The sequence below is a fragment of the Chiloscyllium plagiosum genome, unplaced genomic scaffold (assembly GCF_037043375.1).
Source record: "Chiloscyllium plagiosum isolate Xiang-an unplaced genomic scaffold, Cpla_swu_hap1 HiC_scaffold_3, whole genome shotgun sequence".
In the NCBI taxonomy this organism is placed as follows: Eukaryota; Metazoa; Chordata; class Chondrichthyes; order Orectolobiformes; family Hemiscylliidae; genus Chiloscyllium; species Chiloscyllium plagiosum.
The window spans coordinates 54,557,179-54,580,580 of NW_028270141.1; the positions used below are offsets into that span (position 1 = coordinate 54,557,179).

A 23,402-nucleotide genomic window follows, 5' to 3' on the forward strand; every position below is an offset into this window, starting at 1 on the left:
AAAGGAAGCTTATTTAAGGTTGAGGAGGCAAGTATCTGGCATCGCTTTAGAGGATTACAGGGTAATTAGGAAAGAACTTAAAAATGGACTGAGGAAACTAAGGGGGGGGGGGGGGGGGAGGGCACGGAACAGCCTTGGCAGTAAGGGCTAGGGAAAACCTAAAAGCGTTCTATACATACGTGAGGATGTAAAAATTTTCTCGAAACTCGCTAATACATGAGGAATAAGAGAATGGAGGGAACTTGTGCCTGGAGTCTGAAGAGGTTGGGGTGGCCCTGAGTTTTTTGCTTCGGTATTCACTAGAGAGAGGGACCTTGTTTATAGTGAAAACACCGTGGACTAGGTTAATAGGCTTGAACAGATTGATATTAAGAAAGTGGAAGAGCTGGAAATTCTGGGAAGCGTCAAGTTAGATAAGTCCCCAGAGCCAGACCAGATATATACAAGATTTCTGCGCCTCTGGTGATGACCTTTGCATCCTCATTCTCCACGTGAGTAGTACTGGATTATTGGAGGGTGGCGAGTGTTGTTCCTCTGCTCAAGAAAGGGAATAGGAAAATCCCTGGGAATTACAGTCAGTCTTTTTTCTGTGGTAGGCAAGGTACTGGAAAGGATTCTGAGAGATAGGATTTCTGACTATTTGGAAAACATAGTTTAATTAAAGATAGCTAGCATGGCTATGTGAGGGGCAGGTCATGCCTCACAAGTCTTACTGAGTTCTTTGAGGATGTGACGAGACAAGTTGACGAAGGTCGAGCAGTGGATGTGGTGTATATGGATTTCAGTAAGGCATTTGAAAAGGTTCTCCACGGTAGGCTCATTCAGAAAGTTAGGAGGTATGGGATACAGGGAAATTTGGGTGACTGGATACAGAATTGGCTGGCCGAAAGAAGACAGTAAGTGGTAGTGAATAGAAAGTATTCCGCCTGGAGGGCGGTGACCAATGATGTCCCGCAGAGATCTGTTCTTGGGCTTCTGCTCCTTGTAGTTTTTATAAATGACTTGGATGAAGAAGTCGAAGGATGGGTTGTGTAAGTTTGCTGATGACACAAAAGTTGGTGGTGCTGCAGGCTACAACAAGACATTGACAGGATGCAGAGCTGGGCTGAAAAGTGGCAGAGTTTAACCAGGATAAATGCAAAGTGATTCATTTTGGAAGATCAAATTTGAATGCTGAATACAGAGTTAAAGACAGGATCCTTGGCAGTGTGGAGGAACAGCGGGATCTTGAGGTCCACGTACATATATCCCTCAAAGTCGCCATCCAAGTTGATACGGTTGTTAAGAAGGCATATGGTGTTTTGGCTTTTATTAACAGGGGGATTGAGTTTAAGAACCACAAGGTTTTGCTGCAGCACTATAAAATCCTGGTTAGACCACACTTGGAATATTGTGTCCAGTTCTAGTCACCTCATGATAGGAAGGACGTAGACAGAGAAGGTGCAGAGGAGATTTACCAGGATGCTGCCTGGATTGGAGGGCCTGTCTTATGTAGAGAGGTTGAGTGAGCTAGGGCTTTTCACACTGGAGAGAAGGAAGAGAGGTGACTTGCTAAAGGTGTATAAGATAATGCGACGAGTAGATATAGTCAGAGGGCAGAAATGACTGCCATTAGGGGTCATAATTTTAAGATGATTAGAGGAAGGTATAGTGATGAGTGCGTGGAATGCACTGCCAGTGATGGTAGTAGAGTCACAGACATTAGGGACATTTAAGCGACTGCTGGCCAAGCACATGGATGGCAGTAAATTGAGGGGTGTATAGGTTAGGTTGATCTTAGATTAATATAAATGCTCGACACAATATTGTGGACGGAAAGGCCTATACTGTGCTGTACGGTTCTATGTTCGAATATCATCAAAGACACCTCCCACCTTGGCAGCACTCTCTTCCAACCTCTTCTATCAGGCAGAAGATATAGAAACTTGAACACACATACCAACAGGTTCAAGAATAGCTTCATCCCTCCTATTATTATCCTGCTGAATGGACCTCTCTGATTTCAAATCTAATGTTGATCTTGCTTTTGTGCACCTCCTGTGCAGCCATAACCCTATATGCCTCTCTCTGTCTAAACACCCTCCAATCTGATACTCCTTGTATGTTATGATCTGCCCATATTGCTTGCAAAACAAAACTTTTTACTGTGTTCAATACATGTGACAACAGTAAATCAAATCGAATCATCGAGCAATACTGGGCACTTCATCTTAGAAAGGATGTGTTAGTTTGGAAGAAATGCAGAGCAGATTCACAAAAATATTACCAGAGTATCAACCATGAAAAGAGATGACACAAAGTAAGACTGTAATCCCTGGAACATGGATGTCTAAGGACTTTGAAAGGCATTGATATGATGCAGACAATATTTCTTCTGATGTTAGAGTTGAGCACCAGAGGGCATCATTTTAAAATTGCTAGGCCTTTTGAAAGAGAGATGAGGAAGATCTCTCCCCCAGAAAAAGCAATGTGCGCTAGTTAATAAACAGTTTTAGACCTAGATGCATTTCAGAGACAAGTAAACTTTGAGCTCACTGAATGGATGAGAGATGAGCAGTCTATGCCTGTTCCTTTCAGTCTCAGTAGCTGAAGGCAGATTCTTAATGGTGGAATGAAGAAAATTGGGGGTGCACAACAGGCCAGAGTGCAGCACAGAGATCTTGTACATTTTAGAAGCAACAGAAGTGAACCTACTGATTTGTTTTACTGTGGTCTTATTTATTTTTAATCTATTTTATTTTAGTATCCATCTATGTTTTAGTAACATCCCTGAATTTGATTCAAGGCCGATAACTTTCATTGCTAGGTTTTGAGGAATTATGGACAGTTACAGCAATGTAAAGGTATTTAAGAAGAGAACTCCAAGAATTTAGCAACACTAGCTGAAAATTTTACCACTGACAGTGGAGAAGGCAGAAATGCAGTCAAGCTAAAAGCAGAAGGGTACAAAATTTATTAGTTTTAAGAAAGTACAGTGAAGCAATACAAGGATTTATAAATGTATATGGAAGTTGTGGCTCAGAACTTGATTTGTCCAATGCCACTCTTGCCCGCCTCCCATTCGCCATACTCCCAACAACTCCCTGCCTGCAGCACTGGCACAGACTCAGAAATAAATATGGAATCTGGCTTTTTAATTAAAAAGTGGCTAGATACAAGAAAAATGTGAGATTAGTCATTTTGAACCAGAGTCATATGGAAACATTTTCATTTACCTCACTCAACTCAACTAAAATAGAATGAATAGAACCTTCTGTGAAACATTAGTCGCATCAAACAGCGTCCAGGTGTTTGTTTTGTTTTGAGATGGAAGCTACAATATTTTTACATTTCAATAACACCACAGTGATATTTGCAACAACACTGCATAGTGCAGTGACATTTAGCACCTGCTTCACAAATCCCGTTGACTATATTTACTGAAGTAAAACATTGCTTACTATACAAATAATAAGCAACTTGTTTATCGAACTGCCCTTCTGAAGTATTATAAAGAGCAGAATGACAGCATTGCCTTACACTGACCTCTTGGGCTGATGTATTCTTCGTATTGCAATGTATGTTATCAACTGCGGATGGTTACAGGTTGAGATCATATGTTGCAATACCTAGTGTATGAACATTGGATTAATTGTAATGCATGTCCGCATTACATACTAACATTAATTGTTGTTTGAGTTGTTTGACAGAGATCAGTGCCAAGATTAATATTTTCTGACCTCAAGACCTTTCCACCTCAATGACACTTCTAGCTGGTTTGAAATGGACAAGGGGAAACATGAAAAATCAAAGGCCACTGTAAAATCCCACGTTTCTGAAGCATAGCATGGCCTCCATATTCTTAACATATAACCTAATAAAAAAGCAAGAACTGAATAGATGGGGGACTGCATCTATTGAGACCTAGATGGTCTTCTGGCATTCTTTCACTTCTTGATGGAATGCAGACATCACTGGCTGGCCCAGTATTTGTCACCCATCTCCAACGACGCTGGAAAAACTGATGATTAGCTGACTTCGTGAACCACTGAAATCCATTTGTGGTTCACCCACAATGCTGTTAGGAAATGCATTTCCATGATTTTGACCCTTTGACAGTGTAGGAAATGCTAATTATAGCTCCAAGTCAGGATGGTGTGTGGCCCAGAGAACTTGCAGATGATGCTGTACCCATGTGTCTGCTGCGCTTGTCCTAGGTGGTAGAGGTTGAGAGTTTGGAAAACATTATCGAAAAAAGCTTCGGTGAGTTATGAATAGCCAATACGGAGAGTGCGCTGGGAGGATACCAACCATATTAAAGCTAAAGGAGGACATGAAGTAATGAGCTATCCTCTTAAATATACTTCTGATTTGCTAGCCTATTTCAGAGATTACTCAAGGGTCATCCTTTAGGCAGGGCATGGATGAACTAGATGGATTTTCAGTACAATTTATTAATTTTACAGTCATAATTATCTCATCATTGATACCAGCTTTTATTTTCAGATTTTATTTCATTAATTGAATTTAATTTCCTTAGCTGTCAGGGTTGGGCTTGAAGTCATGACTCTGCACTGTTAGTCCAAAACCTTTCATATTTTGTCCTTGAAGAAAAATATGAAAATCTCAGCCATTTTTTTTGTAGCTATTTTTATTATAAAAGTAACTTCCAGGTAACAGTAAATTATTATTTTTAAACTGCACAATTAGACTTGGCATTCAGTGATTACTAATTTTAAAAAACAAAAAGCAATGTTTGTTTACAGATATGATGTACCACTTAGTTCTGTGTGCAATCATAAAACCAAAATGTGCATGTTTTTTAAGACGTCAGTTTAATGTTAAGAGGCAAAAACACTTATTGAATGTAATTTCAGAGATCACATGCAGTCATCTGCAAATTAGTCTGTTCCTTTTAAAACCATCTAGAAAATTAGCAGCCCCTTTGAACGTATTTAAGAAAAAAACAGCTGTCAGCAAAATGGCTGAATTTAATACTATATTACTTGGATTCAATGTTTTTCATTCTATAACTTCACATATCACCTGTACCTCTTCTTCAAAGTGTGCACTCCAAAGAGGAACAAATACAACCCATTTTCTAAGTTGGTTTAAATACTTCATTGATAAATGGAACAGAGTTTCTTTTCATCCCCCATGTGGCCCAGAAACTCAAGCTGAGGAACACAGCATAGATTTAAATACGATATCTCTCCATGAGATCATCATCACTTAAATCAGAATCATCATCATCTACCTCCCCCTCGATGACTGAACGCTTCCCTTTGCAACAGGAGACAATTAGCCCAATTAGGAAGACCTGTGGATATAAAATAGTACGATTAACGAAAAGTACAAATAGAAATGTAAAAAGTGACATCTGAACAGTTACAATATTGACAAAAAGATAGAGAACAGTCAAAAAAAGATGGTGCAGGAAAAGCACAGCAGGTCAGGTAGCATCTGAGAAGCAGGAAAGTCCTTTACCAGGAATGTGGAGGGGTGAAGGGGGATGAGAGATAAATAGGGGTACGGGGGGTGAGGCTGAGAGGTAAGGTAGGTGATAAGGCAATATGTGGATGCAGGTGGGGTGGTAATCGTGATAGGTCAGTGGGGAGGATGGAGCAGATAGTTGGGAAGGAAGATCGACAGGTAGGACAGGTCAAGAGGTCAGTGCCGAGTTGGACCACAGTAAACAAGCAAGTTAGGATTACATCAAGCACCTGCTATCCAGGCACAGCAAAGTCAGCTCCCTCTATACGTTATATTTAAGTCCAAACTGTCAAAGCATGTTGTTGACTACAGTAATGTTGTGACTACATTCTCTCTAAGTTGCATTCTTTTCCCACAAATTAAAATGCCAAATTACTGGTTGGTTTATTTCCATTATGTATACAGAAAATAAAGTGATTAAAATCTAAGTCATGCAACAGTTTGAAAGTCTGGCCTTTCAAATCACCATTTGCTGATATAAATCAGCATTTATGGGAATCTTTTCCCTCTTGGATCTGCTGCTAATGAATTGATTGTTGCGTGCTGTTGGCAGCAGCCCTTAAACAGAAAGGGTCTCTCTGTCAATTTTCACTAGACATTCGATAAAAATGCAACCATTTGTGTCAAAATTCTATGTACGTGCCTATAAAATGGCAGTCATAGAGTCATGCAGCACAGAAACTGACCCTTTTGTCCAACCTGTCTGGGCCGACTAGACATCCCAATCTGACCTGGCCCCATTTGCAGCATTTGACCCATATTCCTGTAAACCCTTCCTTTTCATATACCTATCCAGATGCCTTTTATGTTGTAATTGGACCCACCATCAACACTTCCTATGGTAGCTTATTCTACACATGCATCACCTTCTGCATGAAAAAGTTAGCTCTCAGGTCATTTACAAATCTTTCCCATCTCACCTTAAACTTATGCTCTCTGGTTTTTAACTCTGCCACACCTTCTCCATGCTCCTCATGATTTTATAAGCCTTTATCAGGCAACCCCTCAGCATCTGACGTTCCAGGGAAAAAGCTCCACCTATTCAGGGCAATATCTTTGTAAATCTTTTCTGAACCCCTTCAAGTTTAACATTCTTTCTATAGAAAGACAACCAGAACTGTACACAGTATGCTGAAAACGGCCTCACTAATGTCCTGTACAGGCGCAACATGACCTCCCAACAATATTCAATACATTGACCAATGAAGGCAAGCTTGCCAAATGCCACCTTTCCCACTCTGTCGATCTGTGACTCACTTTCAAGGAACTATGCACTTCCAATCCCTAGGTCTCTTTGTTTGGGAACATTCACCAGGGCCTGACCATTAACTCTGTAAGTCTTGCCTTGGTTAGTCTGACCAAAATGCAACACCTCACATTTATCGAAATTAAACTTCATTTGCCACTCTTTGGCTCATTTGCCCATCTGATCTGCCCATTTGGCCACTATACCGCCAATTTTAGTGTCATCTGCAAAATTACTAACCATACCTCCTATATTCACATCCAAATAATTTATATAAATCATGAAAAGCAGTGGACCCAGCAACAATCCTTATAGCATACCCTGGGTCACAGGGCTCCAGTCCAAGGAGCAACCCTTTACCACCACCACCTGTCTCCTACCTTCAAGCTAATTTTGTATTCATTTGGCTAGCTTTCCTAGATCCCATTGTTTTGCTGAAATCCATATAGACAACACCTATCACTCTTCCTTCATCAAACCTCTTTGCCATCTCTTCAAAAAACTTAATTAAGTTAGTGAGGCACAATTTTCCATGCACAAAGCCATGTTGACTATCCTTATTCAGTCCTTCCCTTTCCAAATTCAAGGAATGTCCTTCAAAGACTTACCCACCATTGACACATAAGGCTCACTGATCTATAGTTCCCTTACATTTCCTTACAGCCTTTCTTAAATGGTGGCACTCTTATTGTCCTTATACTCCTCCAGGGATTCACTCAATCCCAGCTGTCTATACCTGACATATGCTTCCTTCTTTTTCTTGACCAAAACCTCAATTTCTCCAGTCATCTAGCATTCCCTATACCTACCCGTCATACTGTTCACGCTAACAGGAACATATGGTCTCTGAACTCTCATCATCTCATTTTTAAAGCCCCCCCCCATTTCCCAACCAACCCTTTACCTGTGCATAATCTTTCCCAATCACCTTCTGAAAGTTCCTGTCTAATATAATCAAAATTGGCCTTACTTTTTGATCAGCTCTATCTTTTCCATAACTATTTTAAAACTAACCGAATTATGATTACTTGCTCCAAAGTGCTCCCCCACTAACACCTCAATCACTTTCCCTGCAGTGTTTCCCAACAGAAGGTCAATTATTGCTCCTTCTCTAATAGGTACGTCCACATTGAGTAAGAAATTTCTCTTGCTTAACAAATTCCTCCCCATCCAAGCCCTTAATACTATGACTGTCGCAGTCTATGATTAAAAAGTTAAAATCCCCTACCACGACAACTCATTCTTACAGATATCGGAGATCTCCTTATTTTTTGGCTTGTCAATTTCCTGCTGACTATTGGGGGTTTTATATTACAATCCCAACAAGATGACCACCCTTTCTTATTTCTCAGTTCCACCCAAATAACTTCAATGGATAATCTCCTAGGAATATCTTCCCTAAATATAGTTGTAATGTTATCCTTAAGCAAAAATGCCACTCCCTCTCCCCTTTCTTGGCTCTCTTTTTAATCCTCCTATTGCATCTATATGCTGGAACATTAAGCTGCACATTTCTATAATAGTTATGATATCCAAGTCAAATATTCAAAACTAGTAAATCTTCCCACAAGGAGAAAGGTCCCCTTACAATACAGATGGAACCCAGCTCTCTTATTTTTTTTAGATTAGATTAGATTTTTTTTTTAGATTACATTACAGTGTGGAAACAGGCCCTTTGGCCCAACAAGTCCACACCGACCCGCCGAAGCGAAACCCACCCATACCCCTACATTTACCCCTTACCTAACACTACGGGCAATTTAGTATGGCCAATTCACCTGACCCTGCACATCTTTGGACTGTGGGAGGAAGCCGGAGCACCCGGAGGAAACCCACGCAGACACGGGAGAACGTGCAAACTCCACACAGTCAGTCGCCTGAGGCAGGAATTGAACCCAGGTCTCAGGCGCTGTGAGGCAGCAGTGCTAACCACTGTGCCACCGTGCCGCCCACTTATAGAGGTCATTTCTACCCCAAAGATATCCCAACTGTCTAAAAATGTGAATCCTTATCCCATGCACCAACTCCTCAGCCATGCATCCATCTGCTCTATCCTCCTACTTCTACATTCATTGGCACGTGGCACTGGTGGTAGTCAGATATTACTATCCTCACAGACCTACTTTTTAACCTCTTGCCTATTTTCCTACATCTCTTTGTAGAACTTCAGCCTTTTCCCTAACTATATCACTGATACCAACAAAGACCTCTTGTTGGTCACTCACCCTTTCAGAATATTCTACACCCTCCCAGAGACATCCTTGACCCTGGCCAAGGGAGGCAAGAAACCAGCCTGATGTCTTTGGACTTGAGACCTCATGAATTCTGAGAGGAAATCTTGGGGTCAAGTGAACAGCTAGTAACTTGGGTTCTGTCTTCTTCCCCATCTTGTTCCACTGGAGTTACAGTGACTTCCTGCAGAAAATATAAGTTCCTGCCTCACAATAGTAAAAGAACACGGTAAATACCTGTTGGTCAAAGTTGCAAAGTCAGGTATGTGTGATACAAGCCCAGTGCTTTGTGACGATGTAAGGTTTCCTAAGTCTTCGAAATCATTTCAAAGATAAACATAGTAAAAAAAAAATGTACTTACTGCAATAAATGCCCAATTGCCAAAATAGTATACAACATTGAAGAACCAGAATTTGTGAAGGAAGAGATATGTCCTTGTCACTGTGCACTGATCTGAAAGTCAGAGTACAGACAACAATCAAATATCTAAAACTGAAATACAAATTCAATGGTTCAAAAATAAAGTCAGTCATAGCAACAATATAATTAACATTCCTCAATTTGCTCTTGACACCAATGCTATTCATTTGTTTCCTGATATCACTGATCTATATAAAGCACTGTGCACAAGTAACCAGTCAAGCAACTAGCAGCAGCATCATACTAACATTCAAAGCAGTCCAATCTGATGATTGATTGGACAATTTTGGCCAGGAACCTGGATGGATTACCTTCTGACTGGCATAGGTCCTCAGTGTTTACTATTCATGTAGGCTGGGAATCAACCTTGATATTAAGTGACAGACGTCTTAGAAATGCAGCAAGGACTGACACAAGTACATGTACATCTGATGTTACAGAAATATAGCAACTATATACAATAGTAAGCTTGTTTCTTAAATACTGTATATACATGTATTAAATAATATATGGTCTTATTTCTATCTGACTAATTACTTCAACTTGAAATGGGCTAAAACAAAATACCCATCAAATGAATTAAAGTACCATGAAATCAATGGAAAGAATCTGCAAAGGGTCACCTTACCATACATTTACTTGGCTACTGCAATGTCATCTACTGGCCAGCTTGTCAGTCTCAACCATCTAAAACATCAGCTAATTGAATCGCTGCCTATCCTTGCTCACTTCAATTCCCAGTTGGAAACCTCACTTTTCCAATTAAAATTCTCAAATTTTCAACAAGCCATGGCCTTACACCTTACCCTCTCTACATTATAACCTCTGCAGCTATGGAGTCTCCTCCATCAACCTGATTTGTGACCATGACTTCAATCAGGTCTGGATTGTACTCTGGAACTATTTACCGAAGAATGTCCACTTTTTCAGCTCTCTCTCCTTCTTTAAGCTATTCCTTAAACAGAACCTAGTTGACCTAGATTTTGTTTACACCTCTAATAGATTAGATTAGATTAGACTCCCTACAGTGTGGAAACAGGCCCTTCGGCCCAACTAGTACACACCAACCCTCCGAAGAGTAACTCACCCAGACCCATTCCCCATATTTACCCCTGACTAATGCACCTACCTCTACGGGCAATTTAGCATGGCCAATTCACCTAACCCACACATCTTTGGACTGTGGGAAGAAACCGGAGCACCCGAAAGAAACCTACGCAGACACAGAGAGAATGTGCAAACTCCACACAGTCGCCCGAGGCTGGAATTGAACCCGGGCGCTATGAGGCAGCAGTGCTAACCACTGAGCCACAGTTTCCCTTCTGATCCATGCCGATTTATATATAGAGGGTAACTCTGTGCTTCCAAATGATGCAACTGAGGAATGGTACAGAGATGAATTGGAGAGGAACCAAGGATGAAATTATGTCATACACTGCAAATAGTGTAAGGACATACACAGAGGTGGAGAGATTGCTGCCAACAGTAAAAGCCAACACGCATAGTTCACAAATGAACAGAAGCACTGATTATAAACAAGGCCAGAAATGAATTGGGAATTTTTAAGAATGCATATTTACAAGGGAGGGAGGATTTCTACATACAAACGCTTTGTGCCAGTGACAATGTATTAAGATTAAATGGAATTAATTCTGTTATGACAGAAAATAGATAATTTTGGGATAAAAAGCAGCATTTTACTAAGAATAAACGTTCTCCCCGTGTCTGCGTGGGTTTCCTCCGGGTGCTCCGGTTTCCTCCCACAGTCCAAAGATGTGCAGGGTCAGGTGAATTGGCCATACTAAATTGCCCGTAGTGTTAGGTAAGGGGTAAATGTAGGGGTATGGGTGGGTTTCGCTTCGGCGGGTCGGTGTGGACTTGTTGGGCCGAAGGGCCTGTTTCCACACTGTAATCTAATCTAATCTAATCTAATCTTGCCTGCACCAGTGTCATGTGAAAAGGGTGTGAAGATGGACACCCACAAAGTATTTTGTAATAGGTGCCAGCGTTGGACTGGGGTGTACAAAGTTAAAACTCACACAAAACTAGGTTATAGTTCAACAGGTTTATTTGGAAGCGCATATTTGAAAACGATCTGGATTGTTTGTTAAATCTCATCCTTTAGAATGACGGTTGGTTTCAGTTCTTTCATATGCAAATCCAGAACTATTTTTTAAAAGTTACATTCTCAAGTGTACTTTAACAATAGGTGTGAGCCTCACACAGGGCTCACACATTATCTGAGCTGACATGGCAACTATTGTTAAAGTTCACTTGAAAATGTAACTCTAAAAAAAGATATGGGATTTACATATGAAAGAACGGAAACCAACATGGTCATTCTAAAAGATGAGAGATTAAGTAAACAATCCAGGTCTTTTTCAATATATAATGTCAGTTGCGATTTGGAGATGCTGGTGTTGGACTGGGGTGCACAAAGTTAAAAATCACACAACACTAGGTTATAGTCCACAGGTTTAATTGGGTGGCTGTGACACTCAACTCTCAGTGAAGAAATTCCTTCCCATCTCAATCTTAAATTTGCAACCCTTCACTCTGATCCTGAACTCTCCCATGAACATCCTTTCACCACTTATACTGACAAACCCCTTAAAAATCTATTTATTTCCATGTGATTATCACTCATTCTTCTCAACTCCAGGGCGTAGAGTCCCAACCGCTGTTCAGCTTTGCTCATAAGACAAAAGCTCCAGAGGATCATCCTAATAAACTTTCTCAGAAGTGCCTCAAATGAAACTGAATCTTGCTTTAATTAAAAGGGAACAAAACAGCTTGCAATATTCAATCCACACTACTCCAGTTTTACCATCACCTTGCACAGTTGCAGTGTAAAACATTCCCAATCTTATACTCTAACGCCTTTGAAATATGGGCCATTACTTGCCTGAATACCTGCTGCACCTGTATTTGATGCATAAGTACCCCCAAGTCCCTTTGTGTTGCAGCTTTCTGCAGTTTTTCCAAAATCACGTCAATTAGCTTAATTTTCAAAGTCTAAAAATAATGCTTCAGTAAGTCAGTTTCAGCACACTCAAAAAGTCAAGAGTAAAAAATGTCATCCATTTACATTTTCATTCCCATTTTCCCCTATGTTCTCTTCCCATGTACATTTGATCTCTCTGCGGTGCACAGGAACCATAATGAACCATGTCTTTGTTTCATTCTCCCCACATTCTCCTTTAGTTTTTTGGCAAGTTTGGTAAAAGGATCTATAGTCTGGCGGGAGAAATGATGACAATCAGATTAGAGTCATAAAAGTTTACCATCAGGAGAAAAGGTAACAATAGTGAAAAGAAGTCCATGGAAGATAAAAGGAAATTTCAGAGAATAAAGTCAAAAATTTAATGGGAAGCAGGAGAAAAGCCAACAAATAAAAAAAGAAACCTGTTCAACAAATAAAAAAATTCTGCAGATCAGCTATTACAAGGGGGCATAGCTTTAAATTAAGGGGGGGTAGGTATAGGACAGATGTTAGGGGTAGATTCTTTACTCAGCGAGTCGTGAGTTCATGGAATGCCCTGCCAGTAGCAGTGGTGGACTCTCCTTCATTATGGGCATTTAAACGTGCATTGGATAGGCATATGGAGGATAGTGGGCTAGTGTAGGTTAGGTGGGCTTGGATCGGCGCAACATCGAGGGCCGAAGGGCCTGTACTGCGCTGTATTCTTCTATGTTCTATGTTCAAAGTAAGGAACAAGCATATTAAAGATCAGTGTGTCATAAGCAGTAAACAGAGAATGACATTAACATGACTGCATTAAACTGTGCTCTTCAATTTCTGCTAAAATATTCAAGTGTCTGTAATTTTGCAGTCCTATCCCAAACTAACTCTGTAATGCACCAACGATCATTTTTTTGCAAAATTCCTTCCAAGTGCTCATCTTGCATCATTTTCACTTGACACTGGAATAGCTTCATTTATGACTGCTTCATCTTCCTTATTGTCAAGTATTGTCAGTATTAGTTGACCCTTAACAGTCTTCACAAATGGCCCAGCAAAGCACTTGGCTAAATTAAACTACAAAGGAAGGATGTGATCCAGGAAAACACTTGCCACCACCTTCTTGTGAGCAATTAAGGACTGGCAATATATGCTGACCTTGCAACATACACATTGTATGAAATACTGAAAAGAATAAGAAGCCAGGGGATGAACACTGGCCAATGACCCTGCGGGACAGCGTTGAACTCAAAACCCAGAGGTCAACGGATCGAAACAATCCTCTATTTTTTGAGCAATTCCTATTGGGATTGTGGAAGTAGTAAGAACTTAGCATACTGCTGCATGATGGGATATTTGACCAAGGTAAAAGCTATCTTGGCTCTCAGCCTCTCGCTGAAGTGGGAAAATACTGCTGGAGATAAAGACTGAGGTTGTGTAATTATAGCACTGCTGCCTCACAGCGTCAGGGACCCGGTTCAATTCTCACCTTGGACAACAATCTGTGTGGAGTTTGCACATTCTCCCTGTGTCTTCATGGGTTTCTTCCGGGTGCTCGGGTTTCCTCCCACTGTCTGAAGATGTGCAGGTTAGTGAATTGGCCATGCCAAATTGCCCATAGTATTAGGTGGACTAGTCAAGGGGTGAATGTAGGAGAATGGGTCTGGGTGGGCTGCTCTTCGGAGGGTGGGTTGCTCTTCAGAGGGTCGGTGTTGACTTGTTGGAGTTAAAGGGCCTGTTTCCACACTGTAGGGAATCTAATCTAATCTAATAATTTGATGAAATATAGGCAGTATATCATAGGCTCACGAGTGGAGGTGCTTTCTGAACTTGTTAGCTTTTCTGTGCTTGGGCTCGAGGCGAAAGCTGCACTGTGTTTACCTTTATCTAGAATTATTGTAAAGTGCGCAATGTAAGCAAAGTTGTTTGTATCATTGTATAAGTATAGGCTGACTGTGCAATTTGGGATAGTGCTGTTAGACAGTACAGACTGTCTCAGCTTCTCCGTGAATTCATGAAAAATAAAGCTTCTTGAAACAAGATTCAGAGTCTCAGACTAAGTAATTTCCTCGACAGGAGTCCTCAGGTGGTGCAGTGTTAATGTCTCTATTCCATGGTCCAGGAGGCCCAGATTCAAGTCCCATCTGCTCCAGAGGTGTGTAATAATATCGCTGAACAGGTTGATTAGAAAGGTAAGTTAAATAAAAAAAAGCCAGGTCCACAGTGACCTGATAAATGTGCTGGGAAAAATAAAATTCTATTGCCTTGACAGACATCACATGAAAACACAAAGGGGATTTAACCACATTAGTTGAGCAGAATCTGATCAGATTTGTTATATTTCCCAACTGTAACTTGGAACTCAGGGAAATATTTGCAGCTAAAGTCGACTCTTTACTGTATACATCATTCAGACAATGGTACCACACTATTTTTATGGAACTGTTTATAGGTGCACATTGGGGGAGAAAGATGGAGGGAGGTTGCAAAGTGGGTTTGGGGAGAAAGGAAGGCTTTAAAAGAGTGTGTTTGAAACTTGTCAATAAAGGAATACTCAGCTCACTAGAAACCAGGAAAACCTGAAATCAATGAAGCATTACTTTCTTGCAAATGTATTTAGAATCACTCGCTTAAGATTGCATATGCACAGGAACTACTTTATCGAGAAAAAAAATGGATGCTCATGCAATGATCACTATCAATTGTTAAGTTTAATTTTGCAATACTTTGAAAATGGTATTAACTGCTTAGTTGAAATTGGTCAGTTTTGCAATGGAAGCATAGTAACTGTAACCTCACTAGTCTTGGAAGGTGATTCATGGTGAAAACTCTTCGGGTGTAGAAGTATATGTCAGGCATGTTGGAAATTAAAAACTTCTATCGCCAACTTATGCCTGCTTTATGCCAATTTAAATACAGCAATGTAGAATAAATTAATGAGTCATGGAGGTTTACAGCATGGAAACAAGCCCTTAGCCCAACTTGTCCATGCTGCCTACAATCCACAATTAATCTAGTCACAAAGCTGGTTCTTTTCTCAACGATACTGTGTCTTTCACCTTTTTCAGAGAGGTCATAAAACACTCTGAGCTCCAAAACGGTTGGGTTTGGTACAAAGATGAAAGGCCTTTTTTTTATATGTACACAAATGAGACTTTAGGCCAAAGCTTTCCTGTTTTTCAGAGTAACCTGTATAAGTCAAGGGGGCATGGCCAACTCTCGAGCTGAGCAGTTCAGTCCAGGACAAGTGGGAGTTCAGCTGTGGGCTGTGTGGAAACATGCTGCTAGACTCTTTCTCCTTCTGCTCTTCTAAATTTGACCTGTAAGCCTTTGTTTCATTTTTACTGTGTTTAAGGGGTTTGCTTATTGGATGGTTGCACATATTCGGAACAGCATAATTAAGTCTAATTTGGATAAACAAAGTTCTATAGGAGTTCTTTATTCTATACTTTGTGTTTCATTGTATAATTTTATGAATAAATTTTTGTCAGTGTTAAAGCCTGGTAAACAACCTAGCTAATGTACTCCAGGTAAATTTCACTGTAAGCTTACCAAAACGAATTGCAACTTTATGGTGTGGGATGCCTGCTTAGGAATGTTTTGAGTAGTCTGGCCAAGTCCATAACATATTGAGGGCTCTTTGTGGGATTCTAAACAATGAATGGTGGGTGCTGGTGTCTTTATTTCGGATGTTAGTTTGGTTGGGTAGACAAAGCTCGGGATAGTAATGGCTCTTTCAGTCACCAAAAGTTTTCTGGAAGTGGATCCAGTGATTAGATTAGATTAGATTAGATTAGATTACTTACAGTGTGGAAACAGGCCCTTTGGCCCAACAAGTCCACACCGACCCGCCGAAGCGCAACCCACCCAGACCCATTCCCCTACATTTAACCCTTCACCTAACACTACGGGCAATTTAGCATGGCAAATTCACCTGACCTGCACATCTTTGGACTGTGGGAGGAAACCGGAGCACCCGGAGGAAACCCACACAGACACGGGGAGAACGTGCAAACTTCACACAGTCAGTCGCCTGAGGCGGGAATTGAACCCGGGTCTCTGGCGCTGTGAGGCAGCAGTGCTAACCACTGTGCCACCGTGCCGCCCACCGTGACTTTGGAAGTTTTGCAAAAGGTGAATAAGATCAAGCTGCAGGAATTAGCAGACAAGCTGGGACTGGAGCTGCCTCCTTCTGTGAGAAAAGGAGAGATAATTACAGCAGTAGCTCATCATTTAAACTTAGTGGAGAAACCATCAGAATCTGGAGAGACGGTAAAAATTCAATTGCAAATGAAACAGCTTGAGTTAGAGGTGAGAGATGAGGAAAGGGCAGCAGAAATGAAATAGTTTGAGTTAAAGTTAATAGCAGAAGAGAAAGACAAAGAACAAAGGGCTTGAACAGAAAAGGAAAAAAAAGAGACAGAGTTTGAACTTCAGAAACTGACAACTAAAAAGTCAGCTGGAGAAGAAGACTGAAGGCAAGGCATCACTCTCTGCATGAAAAAAATGCCCCTCTGGATCCTTTTGTACTTCTCTGTTCTCACCTCAAACCTATGCCCTCTAGTTTTAGACTTCCTTACCAGGGGACAAGATGTTGGCTATCTACCTTATATATGCCTCTGATGACGTTATATTCCTTTACAAGGTCGAATTTGAAAGCTGAGTACAGGAATAACGATAGGATTCTTGGCAGTGTGGAGGAACAGAGGGATCTTGGTGTGCAGGTATATAGATCCCTTAAAATGGCCAAGTGGACAGGGTTGTTAAGAAAGCATATGGAGTTTTGGCTTTCATTAACAGGGGGATTGAGTTTAAGAGTTGTGAGATCTTGTTGCAGCTCTATAAAACTTTGGTTAGAGCGCACTTGGAATACTGCGTCCAGTTCTGGTCACTCTATTATAGGAAAGATGTGGATGCTTTGGAGAGGGTTCAGAGGAGGTTTACCAGGATGCTGCCAGGACTGGAGGGCTTATCTTATGAAGAGAGGTTGACTGAGCTCGGACTTTTCTCATTGGAGAAAAGGAGGAGGAGAGGGGAGCTAATTGAGGGATATAAGATAATTAGAGGCATAGATAGAGTCGATAGCCAAAGACTATTTCCCAGGGCAGAAATGACTAACACGAGGGGTCATAGTTTTAAGCTACACTCAAGGCTCTGACCGATGAAATCAAGCATGCCAAAAACCTTCTTCACCATCCTGTCTAACTGTGACCACATTTTGAAGGAGCTATGAATCTGTACCCCTAGATCTCTTTGTTCTATAACACTCCTCAGGGTTCCTCCATTAACTGTGTAAGTCCTACCCTGGTTTGACCCTGGTCTTACTCAACAATGCACAATGCGGAGCCTTGTCAAAGGCCTTGCTAAAATCCATGTAGACAACATCGACTGCAATGTCCTCATCCAACTTCTTGGTCATCCTTTCAAAAAAAAACTCAAATTTATGAGACACTATTTCCTATGCACAAAACCATGCTGACTATCTGAAATGAGTTCTTGCCCCTCTAAATGCCTGCAGATCCTGTCTCTCAGGATTCCCTCGAACAACTTACCCACCAGTTCCTGTAGTTCCCAAGCATCTACCTGCAGCCTTTCTTAAATAATGACACAATATTAGCCACTCTCCAATCTTTGGGAACTTCATCCGTGGCTGTCCATGATACAAATATCTCCACTAGGGGCTCTGCAATTTCCTCTCTATCGCTCCACGAAGTCCCAGAATGTTTTCCTTTTTGTGACTTTATGTTTAATGGAGTGTTAATAATCAAGGATATTGATAAATTCTAATTCTTCTTTTGTGAGAGAACTGATGAAGAGTCACCAGACTCTAAGTGTTCACTCTGTTTTCTCCCAACAGCAGCTGCTACATAGCTGGCTTTCACCAGCAATTTCTGTGTTTGTTTCAGATCTCCGTTTTATTAAATTCAGAAGCTGTTGTCAGAACATGACTATTACTTTGTAATTATGGTAGTTGGAATAGTGGAGATGAGAAAGTAACCCTCAAGAAAATCTAAAGAAGAGCTATAGGAAGTGAATATACCTAGGGTATCTAACAAATATACACAGTTCACAAATAAATATGCAGCTCTGCCAGAGATGGAGTTAAATTTTCAAGTCATAGTAATAAAACTATAAGTCCGATTTCATTTTAATTCATTGGTTTGGCACTGATGTGGAGGTAAAAATATTCTGCACTGGAACATGTGAAGACCAGTAGCTTTGCAGGTGCAAACAGGAGGGGCAGCCACTGATACTGATGAGTAACCATTACTATAAATCAAAGTTAATTTTAAAAAAGCTTTCTTCATTACAAAGCAATGGTGGTGAGATTCACCAATATTATTAACAGTTCCTGCTGGATTATTCATTTAAATAATAGTCGGTGAAATATAATTATCTTACATTTGGTAATTCAGTTGTTTAAGTGCTGAATGTTAAATTTACATATTTTAGAAATATAGCCTATTGCAAACTGTCCAGCAGAATAATCTAATCAAGTGGTTATAATGATGGAATTTACTTTTGATATTATTAATTAGAGCTCGACATCATACTGTTCTGGAGACCACACACATTTTATCAGTTTATTATTACTGAAATTCTAATTGCTGGTAGAATAGCTTAAAAAGCAACTTCATTATCCTTTATTAATGATTAGTCATTTACCTCTGGATCCAAACACTTTCCCACCAGTGTGATGACTCACATGTGCATGTCCCAGGATGCACTGACCCAGTGGAAGTGAGGAGTCAAAATGGAATTGACTTGGAAGAGTACTCTAAGGTGGTGCTGCTGTTTGGAAGATGCTATTTAAGGAAAAGTAGTTGATATAGTGTATCATGTAATGTACAAACTGCTACCACAAACAGCTGGTGGTGGAAGGAGTGAATGTTTGGACTGGCAGATGGGGTGCTTTGTCATGGATGTTGGTCATCTTCAGTATCGTTGGAGCTGCAATAATCAGGACAAATCAGCAATATTCCATCACGTACTTTGTAGATGGCATTAGATTTAGGTTAGCAACTGAATTATTGGCTGCAGAATGCATAGTCTTTGAACTGCATTTGTAGCCACAACATCTATATGGCTGACCCAGTCTGTTGCTGGTCATTGGTAACTGCCTGTTTTTTTTATCCCCCAGTAACAATGCAACAATGTCAAGGAGAAATAGTTGGATTCTCTCTTGTAGGAGATACTTACTGCCTGGTACTTGAGTGGTGTGAATGTTACTTGCCAACTGTCAGTCTAAGCCTGATGTCCACATCTGGCCGCATATTGAAACTGACAGCTTCAGTATGCAAAGAGCTGTGAATGATGCTGAACTTTATACAATCATTGGTGAATATCCCCATTTCTAATCATATCAAAGACAGAATCTCATTGATGAAGTAGCTGAAGACAGCTGGATCTGTGACTGCGTCTTGAGGAACTCATGCATCAACGTTATGAGCTTAAAAATCCCAGCCACCAACAACCAGAACCATCTTCCTTTGTATTAGAATGACTCAACTGATCGAGACATTTCCACGAATTCTACTGACTTAAAATTTTGCTTGGTTCCTTGGTGCCATGCGTGCACAAATGCTGACCTTATCTCAAAGGCAATTACTTTTACTTCAACTCTGGAGTCTGGTTCTCCTGTCTATGACTGAATCAAATTTGCAGTGAAATCTGGAACTAAGTGGACAGTGTAGAGCCTAAAATGAGCATCAGCAAGCAGGTTATTGCATATTAATTGACACAGTTAAAAACACTCTCAATTATATGATCCAGGGCTTTTAGCTATTTCTTAGATGAAGTTAATGTTGTTGGTTGAAGACAGACATCTGTGATACTGGAGATTGCAGGAGATGGCCAAGAAGAATCATCTACACAGCACTGTGGCTCCAGAAGGTTGCAAATGCTTCAGAGCTACTTCTTCCACTGATAATCTGGGATCCATCATCATTAAGGATTGGGTTGTTTGCTGAGCCACCTCTTCTAATTCAAGTGCTCATTACCTTGACTGGATCATTTAGGGCTGCAAGGCTCTGATTTGATCAAGTGTTTGTGGGATTGTTTAGTTCTGACTTATAAGTGCTGCTTCTATTAACTGGTATGCACAAGAGTCTTTTTCTGGTAGCTTCATCAGGTTAGAAACTCATTTTTAGATATTCCCAATGCTGCTCCTGGGCTTGTTCTCCTGCACTCTTCATTGACGATGGAGTCAGGAACATACCAGACTAGGTGATCACAAGTTGAGTTGGAATACAATTATGCTGCTGCATATGATGCCACTATTTTGAGCTCCTGGATCTATTTTGTATCTACTCCATATAGCACAATGTCTGGGCCCTATGGATAGTGTCCATTGTTTCAGTCACTATCTGCAGCAGGTACAGTCTCATGAGATATATCTTTCAGGACTCAGACAATTCAGTCAGTAATGATATTAATATCCATCACCAACAGTGTAAAGACTTCCATCCATAGTACATTCCCTGGCCTTGCTACCTTTAATGTTTCTCCCAAGCTGTATTTAACTCAGATGGGTACTTATTCATCTTCTGTAGGTACTGGCAGATCATAATCAGCAGGAGGTTTCCTTGGCCATGTTTTTCTAATGTCAAGAGAATTCATGGGGTCCAGAGTCAATGTTAAGGATTCCCAAGGCATCTTCCTTCAGATTGTATGGTGCACAGTGGCACAGTGGTTAGCACTGCTGCCTCACAGCGCCAGAGATCCGGGTTCAATTCCCGCCTCAGGCGACTGACTGTGTGGAGTTTGCACGTTCTCCCCGTGTCTGCGTGGGTTTCCTCCGGGTGCTCCGGTTTCCTCCCACAGTCCAAAGATGTGCAGGGTCAGGTGAATTGGCCATACTAAATTGCCCATAGTGTTAGGTAAGGGGTAAATGTAGGGGTATGGGTGGGTTTCGCTTCGGCGGGTCGGTGTGGACTTGTTGGGCCGAAGGGCCTGTTTCCACACTGTAATCTAATCTAATCTAATCTAAATCATTGTGTCCATCAACTCTGGTTGCTCCATCCTGACAGTGAGATATCACATCTCCAGGGAGGCGATGGAGGAATTTGACTGTAAGATTCTACAATAATAACCATGTCTAGCTGTTGCTTGATGAGTCTTAGAATGAAGAATAGAATAGAATCCCTACAGTGTGGAAATGGGCCCTTCAGCCCAACAAGTCCATGCCAACCCTCCAAAGAGTATCCCACCCCAGAACCATTCCCTAATACTCTACATTTACCCCTGACTAATGCACCCAACCTACACATCCCTGATCAATATGGGTAATTTAACGTGGCCAATTCACCTACCCTGCCCATCTTTGGATTGTGGGAGTAAACCGGAGCACCCAGAGGAAAGCCGTGCAAACTCCACACAGTCAGTCACCAGAGGCTGAAATCAAATCTGGGACCCTGGCGCTTTGAGGCAGCAGTGCTAACCATGAGCCACTGTACACGATGGGAGGTATTCCCACTTGTAATGGTGTTACCCATATATCAGCACAGGTAACACCATTACATGGTTAACACACCATGTATGCTGCAAGTACTCATGTGACTGGACCAATGTGGTCTATCTCAAATGTTGTAGGCAAGGATGCCTTGAGGCATGGTACATTGGTGAAACTGAGCAGACATTGCGAGACAGATGAATGGACACTGCACAACAATTACCGGGCAGACGTGTTCCCTCCCAGTCAGGGAACACTTCAGCGGTTCAGGACATTCAGGCCTCGGACCTTCGGGTGACCATCCTCCAAGGCGGACTTTGGGACAGTGGCTGAGCAGAAGCTGATAGCAAAGTTCAGTACCCATGGGAATGGCTTCAAATGGGAACCTGGGCACATGCACACGCGCGCACACACATCCACACAGACCCTCCCTCATACATAAGCTCTCTCTCATAGGAACACACATGCACCTCTGCACTCACACCAACACAAGCACCCTCTCACACACACCCAACCAAGCTTACAAACACACACTCTATCATGTACACCCACATCCACAAACACACACTCAATCTGTCACTCCTAAATGCACACACATACAAACTTATGGGGTGAATTTGTTGTTGCAGAATTACATTTTATTTTGCTCCAAAACTGCATGAATCCATGTAAAACTACACAGAGGGTTTGTTAGTCTGACACAGCATTGGGACATAGATAGACTTCACACCTATTGTTTAAAAAGCTGAGCTAACTTGAGAATGTAATTTAAAAGAAGTTCTGCGATTTACATATCAAAGAACAGAAAACAGCGTATCCCATCATAAAAGATGAAAGTTTTAATCTAAGATTGTTTACTGTATCACATCTCTAAGACATTGGACTCCTTTGCTATACATTCTTAAACCTCCACAATGAGCTGATGAAGGAGCAACGCTCCAAAAGCTCGTGCTTCCAAACAAACGTATTGGACTATAACCTGGTGTTCTTTGAAACTGAATTGATTGTCTTTTCATTTTAATTTCTGTTCACACAGGTCTTCTACTGGAGATGGGATACTGAATTTATTTCTTAGAACTGTTGCCAATGATCATTCACTATTGAATAAAGAAGACAATTGATAGTTAAGGATCAACTATTTCTATACATATTTTCACTTCTGGAAATGGGATGTTGAAGAAAATTATACCTTTTCATTGAATATATAGTTTTTTAAACTTGAGATTGCTCCTTCAGTGCAATAACCCTCAAGAATGTCTCAACATACAGCTACTAAATACTATCAGCAAAACTGCTATGCATTTGCCAAGCAGAGCCAGAAAACATTGTAATCACTAAAGTAGTCAACAACTATAGCAGTGTCAGAAATTATGTTTAAATGTGTCCAGTAGAATGGAGCTGTGCTTCCTAAATTTTCCCAATGAGACCTCATACGATGACTTGAAAATTGTCAAGAGCCCTCAAAGAGAAATGAGAGTGGAGTAAGGGGCTGACAGAGCAAGGTTGTGTCAGAACAAAAGCACAGTTGTCATAACTAGGTCAGAATTCCATTGTAACCATTGTTTCCTCAGCAGAGAGTTAATAGTAACTATGTTTTTCTCTCTGCGAATGCTACCATA

The 23,402-nt window shown here is 40.9% G+C and overlaps 1 protein-coding gene across 1 annotated transcript in view; it reads right to left on the bottom strand.

Annotated features, from left to right (window-relative positions):
- Positions 1 to 3,880: 3,880 nt before the first annotated feature.
- Positions 3,881 to 23,402, bottom strand: part of lmbrd1 (LMBR1 domain containing 1) — a 292,459-nt gene continuing 272,937 nt past the window's right edge. Inside the window, exons 15-16 of the mRNA XM_043681689.2 lie at positions 9,312 to 9,403; positions 3,881 to 5,299 (exon numbers count right to left, since the gene is read on the bottom strand). Of these exons, the coding sequence (XP_043537624.1) occupies positions 5,177 to 5,299; positions 9,312 to 9,403 (215 nt within the window). The 3' untranslated portion in view covers positions 3,881 to 5,176. The remainder of the gene's footprint in view (positions 5,300 to 9,311; positions 9,404 to 23,402) is intronic.